Source organism: Lissotriton helveticus, chromosome 6, assembly GCF_964261635.1.
Source record: "Lissotriton helveticus chromosome 6, aLisHel1.1, whole genome shotgun sequence".
Taxonomy (NCBI): Eukaryota; Metazoa; Chordata; class Amphibia; order Caudata; family Salamandridae; genus Lissotriton; species Lissotriton helveticus.
The window spans coordinates 1,644,050,035-1,644,072,031 of NC_136067.1; the positions used below are offsets into that span (position 1 = coordinate 1,644,050,035).

Here is a 21,997-nt window from a genome sequence, read left to right on the forward strand (position 1 = left end):
ATTCTGAAAAAAATGAAGCTATAACACCTATATGAAACTACTGTGATTTGAAAAATTGTCATGTGAAATGTAAACGTTTTGCTCACCTGTCGTTCAGAGTTTTCTCGAAGAGTCTCAAGTGTTTTCTCAAGTTGTCCTTTTTCTTTCAGTAAATCATTGTTCAAATTTTGACTACTTTGAAGGCTTTGTCTCTCATGGCACATTTCACTTTCTAGTCTTTCTAACTAAAAAAATGATAAACAAACATCATGTAAATGAGCCATTATCCATCTGACAAAAATAAGAATAAATTAAAGGTTGTAAGATGTTTTTTTCTAGCACTTACACCCACTACTATCCACTTTCTGCTATCAGGAAAAAGGTTACTTCCCTGTAATGGACGTTTCCCCGTATTGGTATCTTTCACAAATTCACATGATTGAATCATTCCAGTCATCGAGCTAGGTGGCCTACTGTAAAATTCAGAAAGTAGTACTATGACAAACAATTCCTGCAATGGGTGAAAAATATTTACATATTATCCTGTCCACATAATTTGAGAATATCTAAGCTTCAGCCAATCAGAATGCAGCATCCTGAACAGCACTTGCTCACAGGCTCCCATACTTCAGATCTTCTTTAACCCCTTCAGTGCTAATGACAAGGGTAACTCGTCATGGAGTTTCCATTGATTTCAATGGAAAGTCAATGGACCCACTCCCACACCCCTTAGCAGCCAAGTGGTTAACAAAGTGAACCTTTTTTGAAGAACAGTGAGTTGTACTGAATAGGTGGGACCACATAAGGGAGGAGGGTGAGGCGCATGTGGATCTATAACAAATACCAATACTGGAGAACTACAGCTACATGTAAGTAATTTATTTCCTTCTCCTGTATTGGATCATTGAAAGAGTCACATGACTGAACAAGAATAGTAAGCAGTAAAACAATAAATACTAAACTATTGTTGCAGATATTGAGAAGTGAATGACAAAAAAGGCTCACTTTAAGAATGGCTGCCCCAGTACTGCGTCCTTTTGTACTGTTGAATCCAAATAGTAATGCTGGGTGAATATTTGTATATTCTTCCACGTTGCTGCTTACACATGTCTTGTATTGACACACCAGCAGAAACAGCAGTACAAGTAGAAACACTTATTGTTGAGTGTGCATTCACCTTACTTGTTAGTGATATTGGCAATGACAAAACACAATAGCCACAGAGATCCAGTGGGCTATGCTTTGTTTTGACAGAGAGACCTTGTTTGGGGTACCACAGGGTACGAACAGTTGATCTGTCTTTCTAAATTCTTTAGTCCTGACAATGTAAAATCTCAAGCATCTTCTTACACCAAGGTTGGGAAGGGCTTTCTCCGCCACATGCTTCAGAAAGAATATCTTTAAAACCACTGGCTCATTTAAGTGAAAATCTGATGGTACATTTGGAATGATAAAAGGGTTATAACTTAATATAACCTGGTCAATCCCAAATTTGCATGTATGGCTCTATGTAGAAAAGGGACTATATTTCACTCTTCTTGCAGAAGTCAATGCTGACAGTAACACCATCTTCCAGGAAAGATATTGCAGTTCAGCTTTGTGAATGGGTTCAAAATGAGTGTTCATCAACTGCAAAAGTACTTTATTTAATAGCCAAAGAGTTAGTGGATACTTCAATGAAGGATATGCTCTAAAAAGTTTCACAATTTTATTAGATCACAGAAATGGTTTTTGGAAGATATTCTGAAGCGTGAAACAGCCGCTAAAGGTGCTTTAACAAATGCTTGAGAAACGCCTGATTGGGCCAGGTGTAATTGATAAGGTAGCACCTGTTCCAGGCTAGAGGGCATACAGGTGTTCCTATTGTCCAGACAGTATGGGCAGAATGGCGTCCATTTACATTTGTAAAGTTTTGTTAGTTGTTTTTGCACCTTTGAAACTATGGGTTTTGGGAGGTGAGGGGGGAGTGGGGAGCGTAGTCAAAAATTCCTGATCATGCTAACAAAAATGCATTCCCTCATGACTCTGGTTGTTGATGTCCACTTGCGTAAAATTGGCATTTCCGGTTCTGGACAGTTTAAAACAGATGCAGCTTTGGTTTCCCCAAATTACTGACTATCTCATTCAGCAGTTGCTGATTTAATTCTCATTTGTGGCAGTTATTTGTAATCCTGCTCTAAGAGGCAATCCACTGATTGTCAGTGCCCGGCACATGCTCTCCCATAGATGTGATTTGATGTTGTACTGACCATTCCCACATTTTGTGTGGTGCACCGATATTAGCAGGGATTTTATGCCTCCTTGTTTGTTGACATGTTGCTTTATTGTTGTATCATCTGAGTCTACTAGCATGAAAGAGTCTCTGGTTCTAGGCAGAAAAGTCTGAAGACCAAATGCCACAACTTTTAAGAGTAGGAGATGATATACAAACTCAACTCTTTCAGTGCCCATTTCCTGATTATTACCAGATCTTGTAAATGCACTCCACACATGTCTAGGGAACCATCTGTGGTCAACACAAAGTGTGGTACTTGAGCAAAAAAGGCAAACCTACTGAAATATTTATTTCTAGAGTTCGCAAGTACACCAGCTTTCATTTATAGAGTGATGTTCTCTATATTTTTGAAGTAACCCTGGGTTGTAATCCACTCCTTCTCCAGTGCCTTATTCATAGGCAATAAAACAGAATTAGAGTGATTCTTGATGACATCATCCCTATTAGTTGTTTTGAACAGGCATTATGAATCTCGTTTTAACAATTTGTTGGCAATGTTCATAATTTTTTTTATGCATTTCAAGCATGTCTTTTGTAGTATCCAGAATGATCCAAAGGAATGTTATCTTCCTGCATGGTTGGAGGTATGATTTGACTCTGTTGAGAGTAAGCCCTACATTTTCTGAAAGTTGTGGACAAACCTTGGTTGACTTTTTAGCCAGTCCTGAGGTAAGAAAACATTTGGTGACTTTTTCTTTTTCAAATGTGAGGCCATTGGAGCTAGACATTTTGTAAAAATATGCAGGGCAAATTTGAGGTCAAAGGGGAGGAACATAAAGGTTTGTGATGTTTGGGACTTATAGGGGTACATCTTGGAGAGCTAATGATATCATGAAGAATCAATGGTTCAGATGTTGAAGAATGGTTTGGAGTGTGGCCATGCAAAATGATTGATTTCTGAGGTATTTATTTTAGAAGAACCAGTCAGCCTCCATTCTTCAGATTTTTTCTTTATCGGAAAGAAGCAAGAGCAGAAATCCATTTTTTGTTGGGTAAAGGGGATTTGTTCCATTATTTATTATTGTTAGAATCTCCAATTGCAACAGACGAAGGACACAATGAGAAGGACTATCTGGCAATCATTGGATACATTCTAAAGAGTGATTGTTTAATATGAAGTCAAAAACCTATCGGTCTATAGTTACACACTCCCAATGCCTGTGAAAATAGGTGATTCATCCTCCAAAAGTCTGAGGGAAAAGCTTCTTTGTCATGCACTATCTCCTGACAGAGGCCTTACTTTGATATCCTGGTTTTCTTTGAGGAGCTTGCTTTGTGTACGTGGTTGAAAGTGGAGACCTTTACTGCTGTTGTGGATACTATTGCTGGTACCACTGATGAGAAAGCTGAAAGAGTGGATATCTTTTGGATGGATTTGCCCTTCTAAATGTAAATTGACCTCAGTCTCTAGCTCCACTAAAGGGCTGGCATCTCTGTTGTAAAATAGCAAGTGATCGTGCCATGTAAGTAAAAGTCTTAAATCGCTGCAAGGGCTTATCCACGTGCTTATCAAAAAGTGCATTTCCTTCATAAGGCATGTCCAAGATCTTACTCTGGCCTGAAAGATGTTGGCTTAGCCAACCCTGCCTCAGAGAACTGCAACCACTGCAAGCTGCCTGAACCATGTAGCCTCTACAGCCATAGTACAGTCTATCATCTTGGATGAAGCTTTCTTCCCTTCATGCAGGATGTTCTTTGCCTCAGCTCTCTTGTCCTCTGGTAAAAGATCAATATGTGTGCTGATTCCAACCAGATCTGTCTGTTGTAATGGCTAAGGACGGCTAATGAGTTTACCGCTCTAACCATAGTTGCTCCTACAACTGCAAATCTTTTACAAAAATTATCCAAACGCATCCTTCCTCTGTTTTGTGGTGTGGGACAGGTAGTATATGGGTTTCATTATGTTCTTTAGACACCCTGCATTACTATAGAGTTGGCCAGAGAATGACTAATTAAAAAGGCAGGTGACTCGCCTGAAGCCTTATAGTTTTATCCAGATGAGGGACACCTGTTGAGAGCGTGGCTGGGTTTCTTATGATCTTTATGCCTTAATTCCAAATGAAATCAACTATTGGAATGACATTACCAAATTTGTGAGTGGGACTCTTGAAATTGTATAAAAACAATCTGATTGCTTGACTGATATTGGTAGATCAAATAAAAAAAAGATACCCATCCTAAACAGGCATAAAAACTTTCTTTGTCATCCAGCTGTGAGTTTGATGATTGTAAAGCAGCTGGTGGGGAAACAAGTGCTAGGTGATCATTCCATTATAAACCTTTAATTTTATCCTCTGGTACTTCTCACTCCACACTATTATCACCGGAATAAGGGTCATCGCCCACTGTACATAAAACAAGCGTTGGCCGAGTAGTTTGAGATGGCTGGTGTAGTCTTGGACTACTACAAAAACAACAGTTGATGGACAGAATGCAGAACAATGTCATACATTCACCCCAGTACAGAGATCTGGGCCTAAATCCATCGTTTATTTGCTCACCACACCACCCCAGTTCAGACATGGCCATATGCAAATCAGCCTTGACCCTGAGCCTCATGGGAACAGTCCAGCCCGAACTGCCAAGCCATGTCTTCCCTGGACCAGAATCAAGCATCCTAGGACCGGTTTCTGGCTATCAGCCGTCTTCAGCCAGGATAGCTTGACTCCAGTGGCGTGGGAGCACGGGACTCACGTCTGAGCATACCCGTCCCACTCGGGGTGACAAATACAAAAACAACAGTTGATGGACAGACTGCAGAACAATGTCATACATTCACCCCAGTACAGAGATCTGGGCCTAAATCATCGTTTTTTTGCTCACCACACCACCCCAGTTCAGACATGGCCATATGCAAATCAGCCTTGACCCTGTGCCTCATGGGAACAGTCCAGCCCGAACTGCCAAGCCATGTCTTCCCTGGACCGGAATCAAGCATCCTAGGACCGGTTTCTGGCTATTTTTTCTCCCTCTATATTACTGATTTATATCTGTCTTGATTGCTGCCTGTTTATGGTTTTTAGCATTAACTGCTTTGGGCCTAATTTTAAAGTGTGTTTTTCATCCCTTGTTCCAATGTGAGATGCTCCTTGGCTTCCCCACTAGTTAAATAGACTGATCTATGTGGATTCTCGTTTTCCTATTAACTACTGGGAGACACCCTTGGATTCCTCATAAGCATGGTGGATTTTTCTTCCCACCTTTTTGATATCTGTCTATCCTACATCTCTGGTTTTTCTATTCAAGAGGTGCCAACTTACATCCGTATATGCTATTGTCCACAGTTCCCACTGACCATGGGATCCATTTAATTGTGGCGATGGGTAGACTACTGATTCCATCATGCTTTGAGACATGCCAAGTGGCAGGCTCTTTTTATTCCTTGTAGCCCTCTATGATGCACTGGCACTCTTCCATGGGCCCGTTGGCTCTGGTTAATGAGCCCCCCCATCGATTCAGAAACGCTTGCTAATACGGCTCATGAGCCCCTTATGTTCTGTCACTTGTCATTTGAGAGGCTGTTATATCTTCCTAGAGCTATGTAGAGCCCTTCACTGCACTCACTTCATTTCAGTTTTTTTAAGCTGCTTCCGCTTGGTTTCCTGAACAGGTATACTTTTTTTTGGGAGAGATTAGTTCTCCCCTGGTACTGGCTTACTATACATATTTCCATTTTCAGTTTCCCTTAGTTTTCTCACCCTTCCTGGTCCCTCATTTCCTTCCTAGCTGTTTTGGGATTTAAGGCCTCCTGACATATTCACAAGCCTTTTGGCCAGTCCATCGATTACTTCATCTGGCTTGCCCCATTAACACTTTTCTATTGTTACTTGAGATAGGTTTTTCATGTGCCGATTGCTGTCGACATTCATTGCCTTGGATGTGATCCCATAGACCGTTCCTAGGTAAGCTTACCCTTGTTTTATCTTTTATTTCCACAATTCATTTCTCTCACTTGGGTGACCAGTTGTTTTATAATCCTCATCATATTTTTCAGTACCTCATTTTAACTACATTAGACCCTGTCCAAATGATGGCCATGGTCAATTTAACCACTGGGGACAAAACATTGACCTTGTAATCCTTTTTGCAATATGGACTGTTTCATTATCAATAATATGTATTTGAATCCTGAATGCCTTGTGGCCTCCATCAATTATTACAAAAAAGAAAGAGAACTGCTGCACTCACTTTGTAAAGTTTGAAATGATGTAAGCAAATTTAAAAGTCTTGTAGGTACTGCAGGTGTTCACCTCCTGGTTCACTGAGGTGCAGAGATAGATTCTATGGTAAATCTTACAGGGAGTAAGAATAACCTGAAGTACTCTTGGGCATAAAAATGCTGAAATAAGTAAACAAGGTATTCCAAAAAAGTACAAGATGAATTTACTCCATGGTATTTGTAGTAGTTTCAACTATTTATTCATTTGTCGTCATATTGAATTCATATGATACGATCCTCATAACATAATCTCCAAGATTAATCTTCAATGAATAACATGTTAAAGCATCCACATGGTTACGAATCCCCAATGCATTTCGCACAACAGTGCGCTTCCTCAGGGGGTCTGTGAAATTAATAGAAATGGGACTTCGATGTAATCAATCCATATAAAGGAGCTCGGCAATACAAGTAAAATGCATATTAAAGAAACTAGGATGTTTAAATAGAACCTGAAAATTGCCCGTGTAGCCGTGTAAATAACCCGGTGACAGAAGGCATGCCTCATAAGTAAAAAATGTTACGTGTTCATAGGACGTGAAGTGTAAGTATAAAGAGGTGCAGATAGCGTCGTGATGGAACCGTGAAGTATTCAAGAGAACATGCAAGGTAGAACATTGAAAGTTCCCAAAGGTGAAGATTAGAAGAAAAAATAAAACCCAAAAGTGTGCAAGAGGTTCTTACCAAGTATTTAAAGTAGTGAGGGAATCATAAGAGGTTAGAACGGTACAATGCCGTATGTGCGGTGAAACCCGGCTCCTGTTCGGAAACCCGGAAGACGCCACGCATGCGCGTGTGGGTGCTTTTAAGGAAACGTAAAGTAATGGACATAGAAAGCGGGCGCTCCTACTTCCAGAGCGAAAGTGTAACGTAAAAAATGGACATGTCAGGGTGTAGTAATATGCGAAAGTGGATCACGTTCATACAGTGACAGACTTTTCTACTGTGTAAAAAGCAAAAAAGGAGTGTACAGTAGAAAGGTGAAAAACAATATAAACATTGAAGCAGAAAAGAAGGGGAAGGGGAGGGGGGGGAGGAAGAAAGGGGAGAGTGTTCTATAAACTATCAGTCCAAAACAAATAAATACAGGAGTGGAAATACGAACACGTAAAAAACAATATAAATGAATAAAGACAACTACTTCACAGTGAAATAAAGAGATCAATGTACACATTGTAAAATGTCATCAGATAACACTTCCTGGAATCATAAGTAGCAACTGTATTCCAAACGTTCATTCAGTCCTTTCGGTTGGACCGCCCGAAGACGGTATATCCAGTACAGTTCTCGTTGTAGTAAATGTTTTGAGTTGTCCTTGTGTGGAAATTTGTCGACAGTTTCCAAAATTAGAAATCTTATTTGACTGGGATTGTGTGAATGTTCGGTATAGTGTGCAGCAATGCTGGATTTTAAGTTTCTGGTACGAATGTTACTGCGATGTTCATTTAACCTGATCTTAATTTTCCTCTCGGTTTTACCCACATATGGGAGGCCACATGGGCATTTAATCATGTAAATGACATTGTTGGTGTCACATGTTGCATTCACGCGTAGGTTAATGATGGTACCTTGAGTGGGATGAGTCAGACAGGATCCAGGAATTATGCTGTTACAGTGGCTACAGTTGTGACATGGAATGGTTCCTTTGAAGATGGTATCACTGGTAGGAGATGGTTGTTTGATGAGTTGTTGTATGGTTTTAGTACGTTTGTATGTGAAAATGGGTGGTTTTTCAAAAATATGGTTGAAAGTTCGTGAAGACCTACTTAAACCTAAACTTAAGGTTCAACAACAAGACACCCGATCTGTATTCACATCTAAATACTCTACCCACTCTCGACAAATCAAAGAGGTTATTCGCAAACACTGGTCACTCCTTCAATCAGAAACCGACTGTCTGACTCATCCCACTCAAGGTACCATCATTAACCTACGCGTGAATGCAACATGTGACACCAACAATGTCATTTACATGATTAAATGCCCATGTGGCCTCCCATATGTGGGTAAAACCGAGAGGAAAATTAAGATCAGGTTAAATGAACATCGCAGTAACATTCGTACCAGAAACTTAAAATCCAGCATTGCTGCACACTATACCGAACATTCACACAATCCCAGTCAAATAAGATTTCTAATTTTGGAAACTGTCGACAAATTTCCACACAAGGACAACTCAAAACATTTACTACAACGAGAACTGTACTGGATATACCGTCTTCGGGCGGTCCAACCGAAAGGACTGAATGAACGTTTGGAATACAGTTGCTACTTATGATTCCAGGAAGTGTTATCTGATGACATTTTACAATGTGTACATTGATCTCTTTATTTCACTGTGAAGTAGTTGTCTTTATTCATTTATATTGTTTTTTACGTGTTCGTATTTCCACTCCTGTATTTATTTGTTTTGGACTGATAGTTTATAGAACACTCTCCCCTTTCTTCCTCCCCCCCCTCCCCTTCCCCTTCTTTTCTGCTTCCATGTTTATATTGTTTTTCACCTTTCTACTCTACACTCCTTTTTTGCTTTTTACACAGTAGAAAAGTCTGTCACTGTATGAACGTGATCCACTTTCGCATATTACTACACCCTGACATGTCCATTTTTTACGTTACACTTTCGCTCTGGAAGTAGGAGCGCCCGCTTTCTATGTCCATTACTTTACGTTTCCTTAAAAGCACCCACACGCGCATGCGTGGCATCTTCCGGGTTTCCGAACAGGAGCCGGGTTTCACCGCACATACGGCATTGTACCGTTCTAACCTCTTATGATTCCCTCACTACTTTAAATACGTGGTAAGAACCTCTTGCACACTTTTGGGTTTTATTTTTTCTTCTAATCTTCACCTTTGGGAACTTTCAATGTTCTACCTTGCATGTTCTCTTGAATACTTCACGGTTCCATCACGACGCTATCTGCACCTCTTTATACTTACACTTCACGTCCTATGAACACGTAACATTTTTTACTTATGAGGCATGCCTTCTGTCACCGGGTTATTTACACGGCTACACGGGCAATTTTCAGGTTCTATTTAAACATCCTAGTTTCTTTAATATGCATTTTACTTGTATTGCCGAGCTCCTTTATATGGATTGATTACATCGAAGTCCCATTTCTATTAATTTCACAGACCCCCTGAGGAAGCGCACTGTTGTGCGAAATGCATTGGGGATTCGTAACCATGTGGATGCTTTAACATGTTATTCATTGAAGATTAATCTTGGAGATTATGTTATGAGGATCGTATCATATGAATTCAATATGACGACAAATGAATAAATAGTTGAAACTACTACAAATACCATGGAGTAAATTCATCTTGTACTTTTTTGGAATACCTTGTTTACTTATTTCAGCATTTTTATGCCCAAGAGTACTTCAGGTTATTCTTACTCCCTGTAAGATTTACCATAGACTCCGTCAATTATTGACATTTGAAATATTTTCGTATACACAGCCTTTTGCCTTGCTGAAATTGTTTCACTTATTTAAACAAAATTGTTGTGCACCTCACTTGTAACCTAACACACTATGCCGTCACAATATTTCCTGGTTGTTTTTATTCTTTGTTTGTTGATGGCTTGCTATTTATAGTTGTACATTTCTTTTGCTTTGAAATCACTCCCCATCTTTTCCCCCCAAATGAACCACTATTTGTTTAACAATAATATAGATGGGTTCCTTGAAAGAGTAGCCATTGACTGTGAGATAGCCATTGCTGTGAGGGTCACAGTCAATGAGTGTTGTAGTCGATGTTGTCTTTATTGTCATTACCGTTGTCGACTGGGCTAACAGTACTCTCAATGACAGAAGCTTCATCAACGTTTTTTCTGTTCTCAGTGATGGTACGCTGCTGGTGCCGATGATGCATTAGGAAGAGCCCCGGATACCCTTACTGAAGATGTTGGAGTCTCCAATCTTGGTCTATGGACTCAATCAATCAATCAATCAATCAAGACACTTATAAAGCGCACTACATACCCGTGAGGGTTTGAAGGTGTGGGGGAGGGTGAGGGGGGTGCTGCCACTGATCAAAGAGCCAGGTCTTGAGTAGTCTTTTGAAAGCCAGTAGGTCTTGGGTCTGCCGTAGGTTGGTGTTCCAGGTCTTGGCGGCGAGGTGGGAGAAGGATCTGCCGCCGACGGTCGTTCTTTGGATGCGGGGGACTGTGGCGTGGGCGAGGCCGGCGGACGGAGCTGGTGGGTGGGGGTGTAGAAGTTGAGACGTCTGTTGAGGTATGCTGGGCCGGTGTTGTGGAGAGCTTTGTGTGCGTGGATGAGGAGCTTGAAGGAGATCCTCTTGTTGACGGGGAGCCAGTGCAGGTCTCTCAGGTGGGGTGTGATATGGCTGCGGCGGAGGGATGTTGAGGATCAGACATGCCGAGGTGTTCTGGATGCGTTGCAGTCGTCCCAGGAGCTTGGCCGATGTTCCTGTGTAGAGGGCGTTTCTGTAGTCCAGCCGGCTGGTGACGAGGGCCTGGGTGACTGTTCTTCTAGATTCAGTGGGGATCCACTTGAAGATCCTGTGGAGCATTTGGAGGGTGTTGAAGCAGGATGAAGAGACGGCATTGACCTGTTTAGTCATGGAGAGGGTAGAGTCGAGGATGACCCCTAGGTTGCGTGAGCGGTCGGTGGGTGTCGGGGCTGTTCCTAGTGTTGTTGGCCACCAGGAGTCATCCCAGGCTGAAGGGGTGGGGCCGAGGATGAGGACCTCCGTCTTGTCCAAGTTCAGCTTCAGTCGACTGTTCCTCATCCATTCGGCGACAGCCTTCATGCCTTCATGGAGGTTGGTTTTGACGGTGTGAGGGTCTTTGGTGAGGGAGAGGGTCAGCTGGGTGTCGTCGGCGTAGGCGATGATGTTGAGGTCATGCTGTCTGGCAACGTGGTGCCATGTAGATGTTGAACATAGTCAGGCTGAGGGAAGAGTCCTGGGGTACGCCGCAGATGATCTCGGTGGCACTGGAGCGGAAGGGGGGGGGGAGGCGGACACTCTGGGTTCTGCCGGAGAGGAAGGATGTGGTCCAGTCCAGGGCCTTCTCTTGGATTCCGACGTCGTGGAGGCGTGTACGTAGTGTGCGGTGGCAGACCATGTTGAATGTGGCTGACAGGTCCAGGAGGATGAGGGCCGCTGTTTCTCCGTTAACAAGCAGGGACCTGATGTCATTGGTGGCGACAATGAGGGCGGTTTCGGTGCTGTGGTTGCTGTGGAACCCGGACTGGGACGGGTCCAGGATGCTGTTCTCCTCGAGGTAGCGGGTCAGTTGTTTGTTGATGATTTTCTCTGTGACCTTCAACGGGAACGGGAGCAGAGAGATGGGTTAGAAGTTCTTGAGGTCCTTGGGGTCTGCCTTGGGTTTCTTGAGTAAGGCGTTGATCTCGGCGTGCTTCCAGCTTTCCGGGAAGGTGGCTGTCTCGAAGGAGATGTTGATTACTTTCCGGAGATGGGGTGCAATGGCTGTGCAGGCTTTGTTAAAGATGTGGTGGGGGCACAGGTCTAGTGGTGATCCGGAGTGGATGGTGTTTATGATCTCACTGGTGTCCTCGTCGTTGATGCTGGCCCAGGAGAGCAGGCGGTTGGTGTGGGCGGTGGTCGTAAGTGCGGTGGTTGTCGGGGCAGTCGTGGCGTTGAAGCTGTTGTTGATGTCGGCGATCTTGCGGTGGAAGAAGGTGGCCAGCGAGTTGCACAGTTCTTGCGAGGGCGGGATGTCGTTGGTGTTGGAGCTGAGGTTGGAGAGTTCTTTCACGATGTTGAAGAGCTTTTTGCTGTTGTGTGCGTTGTTATCTAGGCGGTCTTTGAATGAGGCCCTCTTGGCGGTTCTGATGAGTTGATGGTGTCTGCGAGTGACGCTCTTGTGGGCTGCGTGGCTGTCCGGTGTTCATTCGCGGAGCCATTTCTTCTCCAGTTTTCGGCATGTTCGTTTGGAGGCCTGGAGGTCTTCGGTGAACCAGGTGGCTTTCTTGCTGGTCTGGCTGTTGGAGGGTGTCTTGAGAGGGGCGAGGGTGATGGCGCATTTGTCGATCCATTGTCTGAGGTTGCGGGCGGCAGACTGAAGGCACCTCATCTTTTCTGCTTCGTTGATAAGAGAGCTCTGAAGATGGAGTGTGTTCTCTTGAAGTCCTCCCATCAGACATATTTTTAGGAGACTACATTTCAGAATGATGTTTCAACGAAGCATGGTTTTCTTGCCTATGATTTTCTGAAGCCAGATTAATAATCTACCCTTTCTACTCTTCAAAGTCTTTGAGGAAAGATTCTACATATCTTATAATCTATTACCTTTTGAGAGGGGTGCAGGCAATACACACAATCCTTGAGGGGATCCTCAAAATGTAATCTCATCGTTCCCCAGGTACCACAAGGCCTGAACGGTAAACAGTCAAAATATCGACTACAAAATATCGAATGGACATAATATCGAGTTTTACATATAGAATGGACAAAATATCGAATGGACAGAATATAGACATCAAAAATATCGTTTTTAAGGTAAGTAATGTAATATCGAATGTTAAAAATATAGAAAGTTAAAATATCAAAGTATATAATATAGGTTATTAAAAATATAGAATTTTTAACAATATCGAATTTTTTATAGTGTTTATTATGTTATTATATGTGTGAAAAGTGTGTATTTATGTTATAATTTATTTTAATGAATGAATTTTGTTTTTTTAATTTTTGCGTAATTTAATTCTGTAGCGGGTTGTGGGTTTATAGGGGAATAGGGTGGGAAGTAATTTAATTATAATTAATTAAATATGTAAATGTATTTATTGGTATTCATTTTTAATTAATTGTTAATTAATTTATATTTGGTAATTAATTAAATTTTAATTGGCAATCAATTTTAATTAATTGATTAATTGCTAATTATGTTAATTTTACTAATTTATTTTCTGTAGCGGGTTGTGGGTGTATAGGAGAATAGGGTGGGAAGTAATTTAATTATAATTAATTAAATATGTATATTTATTTATTGGTATTCATTTTTAATTAATTGTTAATTAATTTATATTTGGTCATTAATTAAATTTTAATAGGCAATTAATTTTAATTAATTGATTAATTGCTAATTATGTTAATTTTACTAATTTATTTTCTGTAGCGGGTTGTGGGTTTATAGGGGAATTGGGTGGGAAGTAATTTATTTATAATTAATTAAATATGTAAAATTATGTGTTGGTATTTATTTAGAATTAATTGTTAATTAAATTTGTTATGGGTAATTAATTAAATTTGAATTGCCAATTAATTGTATTTAATTGCTTAATTGCTAATTATGTTATTTTTACTAATTTATTTTCTGTAGCGGGTTGTGGGTTTGTAGGGGAATAGGGTGGGAAGTAATTTATTTATAATTAATTAAATAAATCAATTTATTTAATTGTATTTAATTTGAATTAGTTGTTAATTAATTTTTAAATGTTAAATTATTAATTGTTAATTTGTAAATAATTTGTATTAATAGGTAATTAATTGTAATAATTAATTTTAATTTGTAATTTATTTTAATTGATTAATTATTATTTTATATTAAATTGGTAATTACTTTTAATTAATTTTTTATAGATATTAATTTATATTTTTTTAAATAATATATGAAGTATTTACTTTCCCTACTGTTGCACTCTCTGGAGTGGGAATACAATTTTTACCTCTACGCTACCCAACGCTTTCCCTACTGTTGCACTCACTGAAGTGGGAATAGTAATTTATTACCTCTACGCTATCCAACGCTTTCCTCACTGTTGCACCCACTGGAGTGGGAATACTAATTTTTACCTCTACGCTATCCAACGCTTTCCCTACTGTTGCACTCACTGGAGTGGGAATAGTCATTTTAACCCCTATGCTATCCAACGCTTTCCCTACTGTTGCACTATTTGGAGTGGGAATAGTAATGTTTACCCCTATGCTATCCAACGCTTTCCCTACTGTTGCACTCTTTGGAATTGGAATAGTAATTTTTACCCCTACACTATCCAACGCTTTCCCTACTGTTGCACCCACTGGAGTGGGAATAGTAATTTTTACCCCTACGCTATCCAACGCTTTCCCTACTGTTGCACCCACTGGAGTGGGAATAGTAATTTTTACCCCTACGCTATCCAACGCTTTCCCTACTGTTGCACTCTTTGGAGTGGGAATAGTAATTTTAACCCCTATGGTATCCAACGCTTTCCCTACTGTTGCACTATTTGGAGTGGGAATAGTAATTTTTACCCCTATGCTATCCAACGCTTTCCCTACTGTTGCACTCTTTGGAGTTGGAATAGTAATTTTTACCCCTACGCTATCCAACGCTTTCCCTACTGTTGCACCCACTGGAGTGGGAATAGTAATTTTTACCCCTACGCTATCCAACGCTTTCCCTACTGTTGCACCCACTGGAGTGGGAATAGTAATTTTTACCCCTACGCTATCCAACGCTTTCCCTACTGTTGCACCCACTGGAGTGGGAATAGTAATTTTAACCCCTCCGCTATCCAACGCTTTCCCTACTGTTGCACTATTTGGAGTGGGAATAGTAATTTTAACCCCTATGGTATCCAACGCTTTCCCTACTGTTGCACTATTTGGAGTGGGAATAGTAATTTTTACCCCTATGCTATCCAACGCTTTCCCTACTGTTGCACTCTTTGGAGTTGGAATAGTCATTTTTACCCCTACGCTATCCAACGCTTTCCCTATTGTTGCACTCTTTGGAGTGGGAATAGTAATTGTAACCCCTATGCTATCCAACGCTTTCCCTACTGTTGCACTATTTGGAGTGGGAATAGTAATGTTTACCCCTATGCTATCCAACGCTTTCCCTACTGTTGCACTCTTTGGAATTGGAATAGTAATTTTTACCCCTACACTATCCAACGCTTTCCCTACTGTTGCACCCACTGGAGTGGGAATAGTAATTTTTACCCCTACGCTATCCAACGCTTTCCCTACTGTTGCACCCACTGGAGTGGGAATAGTAATTTTTACCCCTACGCTATCCAACGCTTTCCCTACTGTTGCACCCACTGGAGTGGGAATAGTAATTTTAACCCCTCCGCTATCCAAAGCTTTTCCTACTGTTGCACTATTTGGAGTGGGAATAGTAATTTTTACCCCTACGCTATCCAGCACTTTCCCTACTGTTGCACTCTTTGGAGTTGGAATAGTAATTTTTACCTATACGCTATCCAACGCTTTCCCTACTGTTACACTCACTGGAGTGAGAATAGTAATTTTTACCCCTACGCTATCCAACGATTTCCCCACTGTTGCACCCACTGGAGTGGGAATAGTAAATTTTACCTCTACGCTATCCAACACTTTCCCTACTGTTGCACTCACTGGAGTTGGAATAGTAATTTTTACCCCTACGCTATCCAACGCTTTCTCTACTGTTGTACCCACTGGAGTGGGAATAGTAATTTTTACCCCTACGCTATCCAACGCTTTCCCTACTGTTGCACTCTTTGGAGAGGGAATAGTAATTTTCACCCCTACGCTATCCAACACTTTCCCTACTGTTGCACTATTTGGAGTGGGAATAGTAATTTTTACCCCTACGCTATCCAACGCTTTCCCTACTGTTGCACTTTTTGGAGTTGGAATAGTAATTTTTACCCCTACGCTATCCAACGCTTTCCCTACTGTTGCACCCACTGGAGTGGGAATAGTAATTTTTACCCCTACGCTATCCAACGCTTTCCCTACTGTTGTACTTACTGGAGTGGGAATAGTAATTTTGATCCCTACGCTATCCAACGCTTTCCCTACTGTTGCACTCTCTGGAGTGGGAATAGTAATTTTTACACTTCCGCTATCATACGGTAATAATATTGGATATTATTTAATTATATTATGTTACTTTTTTTTATTTTTTATTAAATATATTATATTAAATATATATATATATATGTTTTAACAAATATGATTGTAATTTTTTTCTATATAACTTTCAGAAATTGTTTAAATATTATAAGTTAATTTAAGTATTTTTAAGTATATTTCAGTAATTAATTTTTAATATTAATTTAATTTACCACTGTTTTTAATAAAGTCGATATTTTTATAAACTATATTTTTGTAAACTATATTTTTAACTCGATATTTTTGTACTTACCTGTTTGTAGATGCAAACTCGATATTCTGTCTGTCGATATTTTGGCAACGATATTTTTGCTAGTCGATATTATGTCCCTCGATATTATGTCAGTGATCCGGCCTGAACAGACCTTTTTTGGATGTATCTGATATGATGCCCTCTTCAGATTCAGATCAAATTGTGATAGAAAGAGTTCTGAAGCAGTCAAATCTGGATAGATATGAAAATAGTATAAGATATTCTAGTGATCCTAGAGTCAACAGAGAGGAGCTTAGAGAGGCTCACACGTCATGTGGTATCCTTTGTGGAGAGTGTTGTATTCTGATTAGTTGAAGTTTAGTTCTTTTCAACTGATGTAGATAGGATAATATAGTGAATGTTTCACAGCCACTGCAGGCTGTTTGCTAGTAGCACTGCTCTTTTACAATGAGACTCCCAGCTCGAAGACAGGGAATGATTCTAGCATGTGAATCTTTGAAACATCTAATACTGGAAAATAGCTCCTACTATTAGACAACCCAACAATAGTCATGCTATTGACCCTAGAACAATGAAATGCTTGTTGAAGTAGTTTCGAGTAAAACTGGGAACCTGCATGTTGCTTACAGCTTTCTGCAGTGCATCCATTAACCTAAAACACTTAGATACAAGTAAATTGACTATGTTTCACTAACCACTCACTACTTCCTATTTCCTATGCAAGAGGCAAACTAATGCCATCTGACTTATGAATAAATATTTTTCTAGTGGGTGTGGACTGAGAACAGTTAAGCAAGTGACTCAGACCCGAAAGAATGTCACTAAGAGTGAAGCTTATTTCCAGTTCATATTGATTGTTCCAGTTGGCATGAGAAGTTGAGTCAGGGATGATGGGAGCATAACTAATTTAAAGCAGACACTAGATCTGCTCTATAAGTATTTCTGTTAGAGCTCTGCCAAATGATTGGGTTCTACTACTTCTGCTATCACCAATAATAACAATAACAATAGTAATTATAACTAATGTTTTATATGGCACATAACACCACAGATTGCCAAATCTAGATGCTGTAAATTATGGATGTATGACGTTACAACGCATACTTTTACAACGCCTACCTTTACAACGCGGTTTTTACCACGCATACCATTACAACGCATAGCGCTTTGGGGTGCTGGATAGTGAATAGTTTAATTTACTATTCCAACTCCAGTCCCCCGTGGATAGTAGGGAAGGTTATTGGATAGTAAATTAACCTATTCCCTATGCTAGAGCGCCCCCCAGTGCAATGCGTTGTAATAGTTTGCGTTGTAAAAGTTGCGTTGTAATGGTAGGTTGTTGTAAAAGTTTCGTTGTAAAGGTTGTATACCGTAAATTATAGGTACAACTGTAACTAAATGTAATGACATTTAACACTGGAAAGATGAAAGACTCAGATGACTGGGCTTCAAACAGGACACCTGCAGATACCATCATATCTTAGGAGTGAGTGTTTAACGGACAAAGCATTCATGGTGGGGGGAAAATGTTCTAAATTAAAGAACAGGCAATATTTTCAATTATTAGTTTCTGCAAAGTTACTCACTGTTATAACTTTGGAGACAAACTTGCTCTGGAAAGGACACAACAATGCACCATAATATGCTTAGAGAGCTAGACTAAAATTATGATGTTGGTTGACTTCAACCACTCTCAGGCTCCTCCCAATATTATCCATCTAGTTCAGTGAGAGATCAGCTCTTTTTCCTCCACCAACCTTTGGGAACTGTGTCATGGCACAGAGCCAGCAGAGGGCATGGTGGGAATGGTTGTATTACAGAAGGGGCTAGAGGAATACAAATAGAGGAAATACTACTGTGAGTAAAATTTACTTCAGCCCAAGGTATCGAATGATTTCCAAGCATTAAATTAGAGATAAAGTGGCAAAATGTCATCCAAATTAAGGAGTTAGACAAATGTATTTTTTAGCATTCCGTGTCCAAACAGGTTGTCAGACAATGAACTAGATTTCAGTGCACAGTGTTTGTGAATACCATGCATATGCCATCAATAGGGATGTGATCTGAAAAGAGACTGATGCTGCGTTTGCCCTTACTGCACAAATGTGAATAGTCTTTGGAGGCAGAAGCTTTTCAATAAATGAACATTACAGGAATCTGTAAAATCAAATTGGCACCAACCTTTTGTTCTCTTTTCAAGGAGGATGTAGTAAACTAATGCAGGGGATCTTTCATTAAACATTGCTTCGCCTACACGGGCATTTAGAAAACTCATACTTCCAAGTGTAGGAGCCAACCAACAACTGACAACCTTATAAGTAATCCACTTGCATCTTGTACTCTTCTTGATAGAAAGAAGCAGCAGAAAATAGTTACATAATTGTAATAATAGTTCTACAGCTTTGGTATCTTTCATAATGTCACAATCTTTAATTATCTCCATTGTCAAGGTGGACGTTCCATGGTAACAGAGAGCAGTATAATGCTAAACATAGCCCACGAGGCTGTAACCATTGAACTTAAATAAACAATTCACCTTATTGAAAGGAGGTGAGAGCACAGTGAAGAACACCTCCCCAGAACCCACCATAATTTTGAGGCACCGGTGTGAATGATTGTAAGTGGTAGGTGATCCTCTTACGGGGAAGAGGGTGGTTTGCTTGTGAATCTAAGAGAGGTTTTATACTTTTACTTCTAGACTGCACTGCTGTGTAATAGTGTATCTATTATTCCATCTGGAGCCCTGCATATGTCTGCCAACTTCACTCCAGCAAACAGAGCTGGTGGATTGGAGACACTCTGTGTGAAGTGTGCAGGTCCTTAGAATGGTCTGCCTTCTGTGGTATGACAGAATGTCATTGGGCTATATATTCTTTTGAGATGGGGTGTACTTTTGAAGGATTTTCGAATGCTACCAATAACTGATCAGATTTAGAAAAGCCATGGGTTCTATCAGTATTGATTTTGAGACATCTCCGGAAGTCAAAGTGAGTAGCACTCTTTGATGCATTCAAAGGATTCTGGGAAAATGTATTTAATATCACTGTCTTCCTAAGGGAAAAGTCAGTATGAAACTTAGGAATAAAGCAAGCGTTCGTTCTTGACATGACTGAAGGAATGGTTCTTTTATTGTGAAAACCTGCATTTCACTAACTCTTTTTGCAGATGTTAATGCTAGTAGTAGACCAACCTTTCAAGATACTATTCCTTGCTGTGATGATTTGTCTGAATCCCTTTGAAAACAGAAAATTGCTGAAATATGTGCCTTGACTGAGGCATGTCTAAGCCCCAGTTGTTCTAATGAAAGCAAATATGGGACGACTGGGTATGGCAACACTATTACCGGATAACAATTATGGTTATTACATCCAATGGAAATCTTTTCCATTTCGCTCAGCACGTTTTTTTGTGGATGAGAGTTTTGGCCTGCCGTGATATCACTTGTACTGTATATGTAGGCAGTGACCTTTTTGGTCCAGGAGCCATGCTGTCAAATTCATTCATCCTGAGTCTGGATTCAGACAAAGGTCTCTGTATCAAGACAGCAGGTCTGCAAGATGGTGTTAATCAGATCCCTGAGGCTTCTGAGAATGAGCTCTGTGATAGAACATTGCCTAGCTCATGACTGGCTCTTAATATTGATTTTATATAATTGGCATTCTGGAGCTGTAATGGCATTTTCTGTTGTTGGTGGTAAAGTGACCAATCATTGACTTGCTACAGTGGTGGACGATTCTGTTCGATCAGCTTTGGATCAACTCCAATTCATGTCACTCTCCTGCACTCTGAATGCGTATATCCGCCCAGCCGCTGCACTTGACAAGTATTTAGCAATTTGTCCTGAATTTCCCAATTTCACAACATCTGTGAATCTGGCGTTTGTTGATGTAAAATACCATGGTTGTGCTGTCCTCTCAAATAAGGAGTGAGGAAGCCATAATTGTTCGCAGAACTATTGCAATCCCAGTTTGACTGCTCAGAGGTGTGGAGTTGTGCTTTTTGTGTCAATTTGTTCCTGGTAGCTAGCTCCTGGAGTTGAATTCCTGAATTATCTATAGGTGTGTCAGTAGGCAATGCAAACTGTGCAGACTCCTGTTGGAATCAGTCTTATGTCTGTATTTCGTCGTCTGGATCACCAAGGTAATGTTGCTTTTATGTTTAGCATGGTGCTGAGCTTGTCATCGAATGAGCCTATAAGCGGAACCCATTGGGAATATATAGCATTACATTGCATACGTTTACAATGCATGTGATTACAACGCAGTTTTATCAACAACCGCGTTGTTAAATCGCAGTACATTACAACGCAAGTCGTTACAACGACTTGCTCTAGATGGCGCGCTGGATTTAGGAATAATATAAGTTACTATTCCAACTCCAGTGTGTGAAACAGTAGGGAAGGTGGTGGAATAGTAAATTATACTATTCCTTAGTTTAGAGCGTCATCTAGAGCAAGTCGTTGTAACAACTTGTGTTGTAATGTAAAGCGATGTAACAATGTGGTCGTTGTAACAACCACGTATTAAAGGTAAAGCGATGTAATGACCGCATTGTTAAGGTTGTTTCCCACCCATTGGTTGCCTAGGTCCTCCTGCAATGGTTCATTTGCAAGTGACAAAATGGTACCAAAGGGATGAAAATACAAACTGGTACTACATTTGCTTGGCTAAATCATGAAATTGCTATAGTATATCTATTTAAAGGAATGCTTTCCTTTGTATCTAGGATGTCTCCCAGGAACTGAATTGGTCTGTGGGAAATTTGCGATGACTTTCGTCAGTTGATGGAAAGACTCAGCTTTCGGAAGCAACATAGGCAAGCCTGTGTAGCTGCTCTATTGGAGAGAGATGAATCAGTCATAGTGTTTTGAATATAATGCCTTTTCTATTCTGGGTTTTCCCCTGCTTGAGTTACCTGTGGCGGTCCATTAGTCAAAAGGTGAATGTGTGTGATTATTATGACACACTTTTAGTTTATATTATTATGTTAAGCAACATAATGATAATACAGGCAAGAATATATTTATAGTCTTTACTTTGAACACTGACTGCTTCATTTTACATTAGCTTGTCATTGATTTCTAAGAGTTTCTAGAATGCTGGCAACTAAGTGTCTCCTATACTGATATTTAAAAAGGACACAATCTTATGGAATGAAAATAACTGTGGACAGATATGCCCAGCCCGGAGGGGGCCTCTTCTCTTCTGGGGGTGTGTGGGCAGTATGGTCAAAACCCACATACAGCTACACTCCTGGAGGTTATCAATCTATCACAGGACATGTTAGATGCCGAAATCGGAGCAGTGGGCATCAATAATACTTTGCTCAATCAGGGCATAATGAACCTTGCTAAGCGTATTACGGAGACTGAATCCAGGGTATCCGGAGTGGAAGAATCAGTCAGCACCATACAACAGATGGTGATTAAAATTACTGCTGTGACCAGAGA

The 21,997-nt window shown here is 40.3% G+C and overlaps 1 protein-coding gene across 4 annotated transcripts in view; it reads right to left on the minus strand.

The window, feature by feature from the left end:
• Positions 1-21,997, minus strand: part of CCDC88A (coiled-coil and HOOK domain protein 88A) — an 822,041-nt gene that overhangs the window by 313,317 nt on the left and 486,727 nt on the right. For all 4 annotated transcript variants that reach the window (XM_078649494.1, XM_078649496.1, XM_078649495.1 and 1 more), the window contains exon 14: positions 87-224. In XM_078649494.1, coding sequence (XP_078505620.1) covers positions 87-224 — 138 coding nt within the window. The remainder of the gene's footprint in view (positions 1-86; positions 225-21,997) is intronic.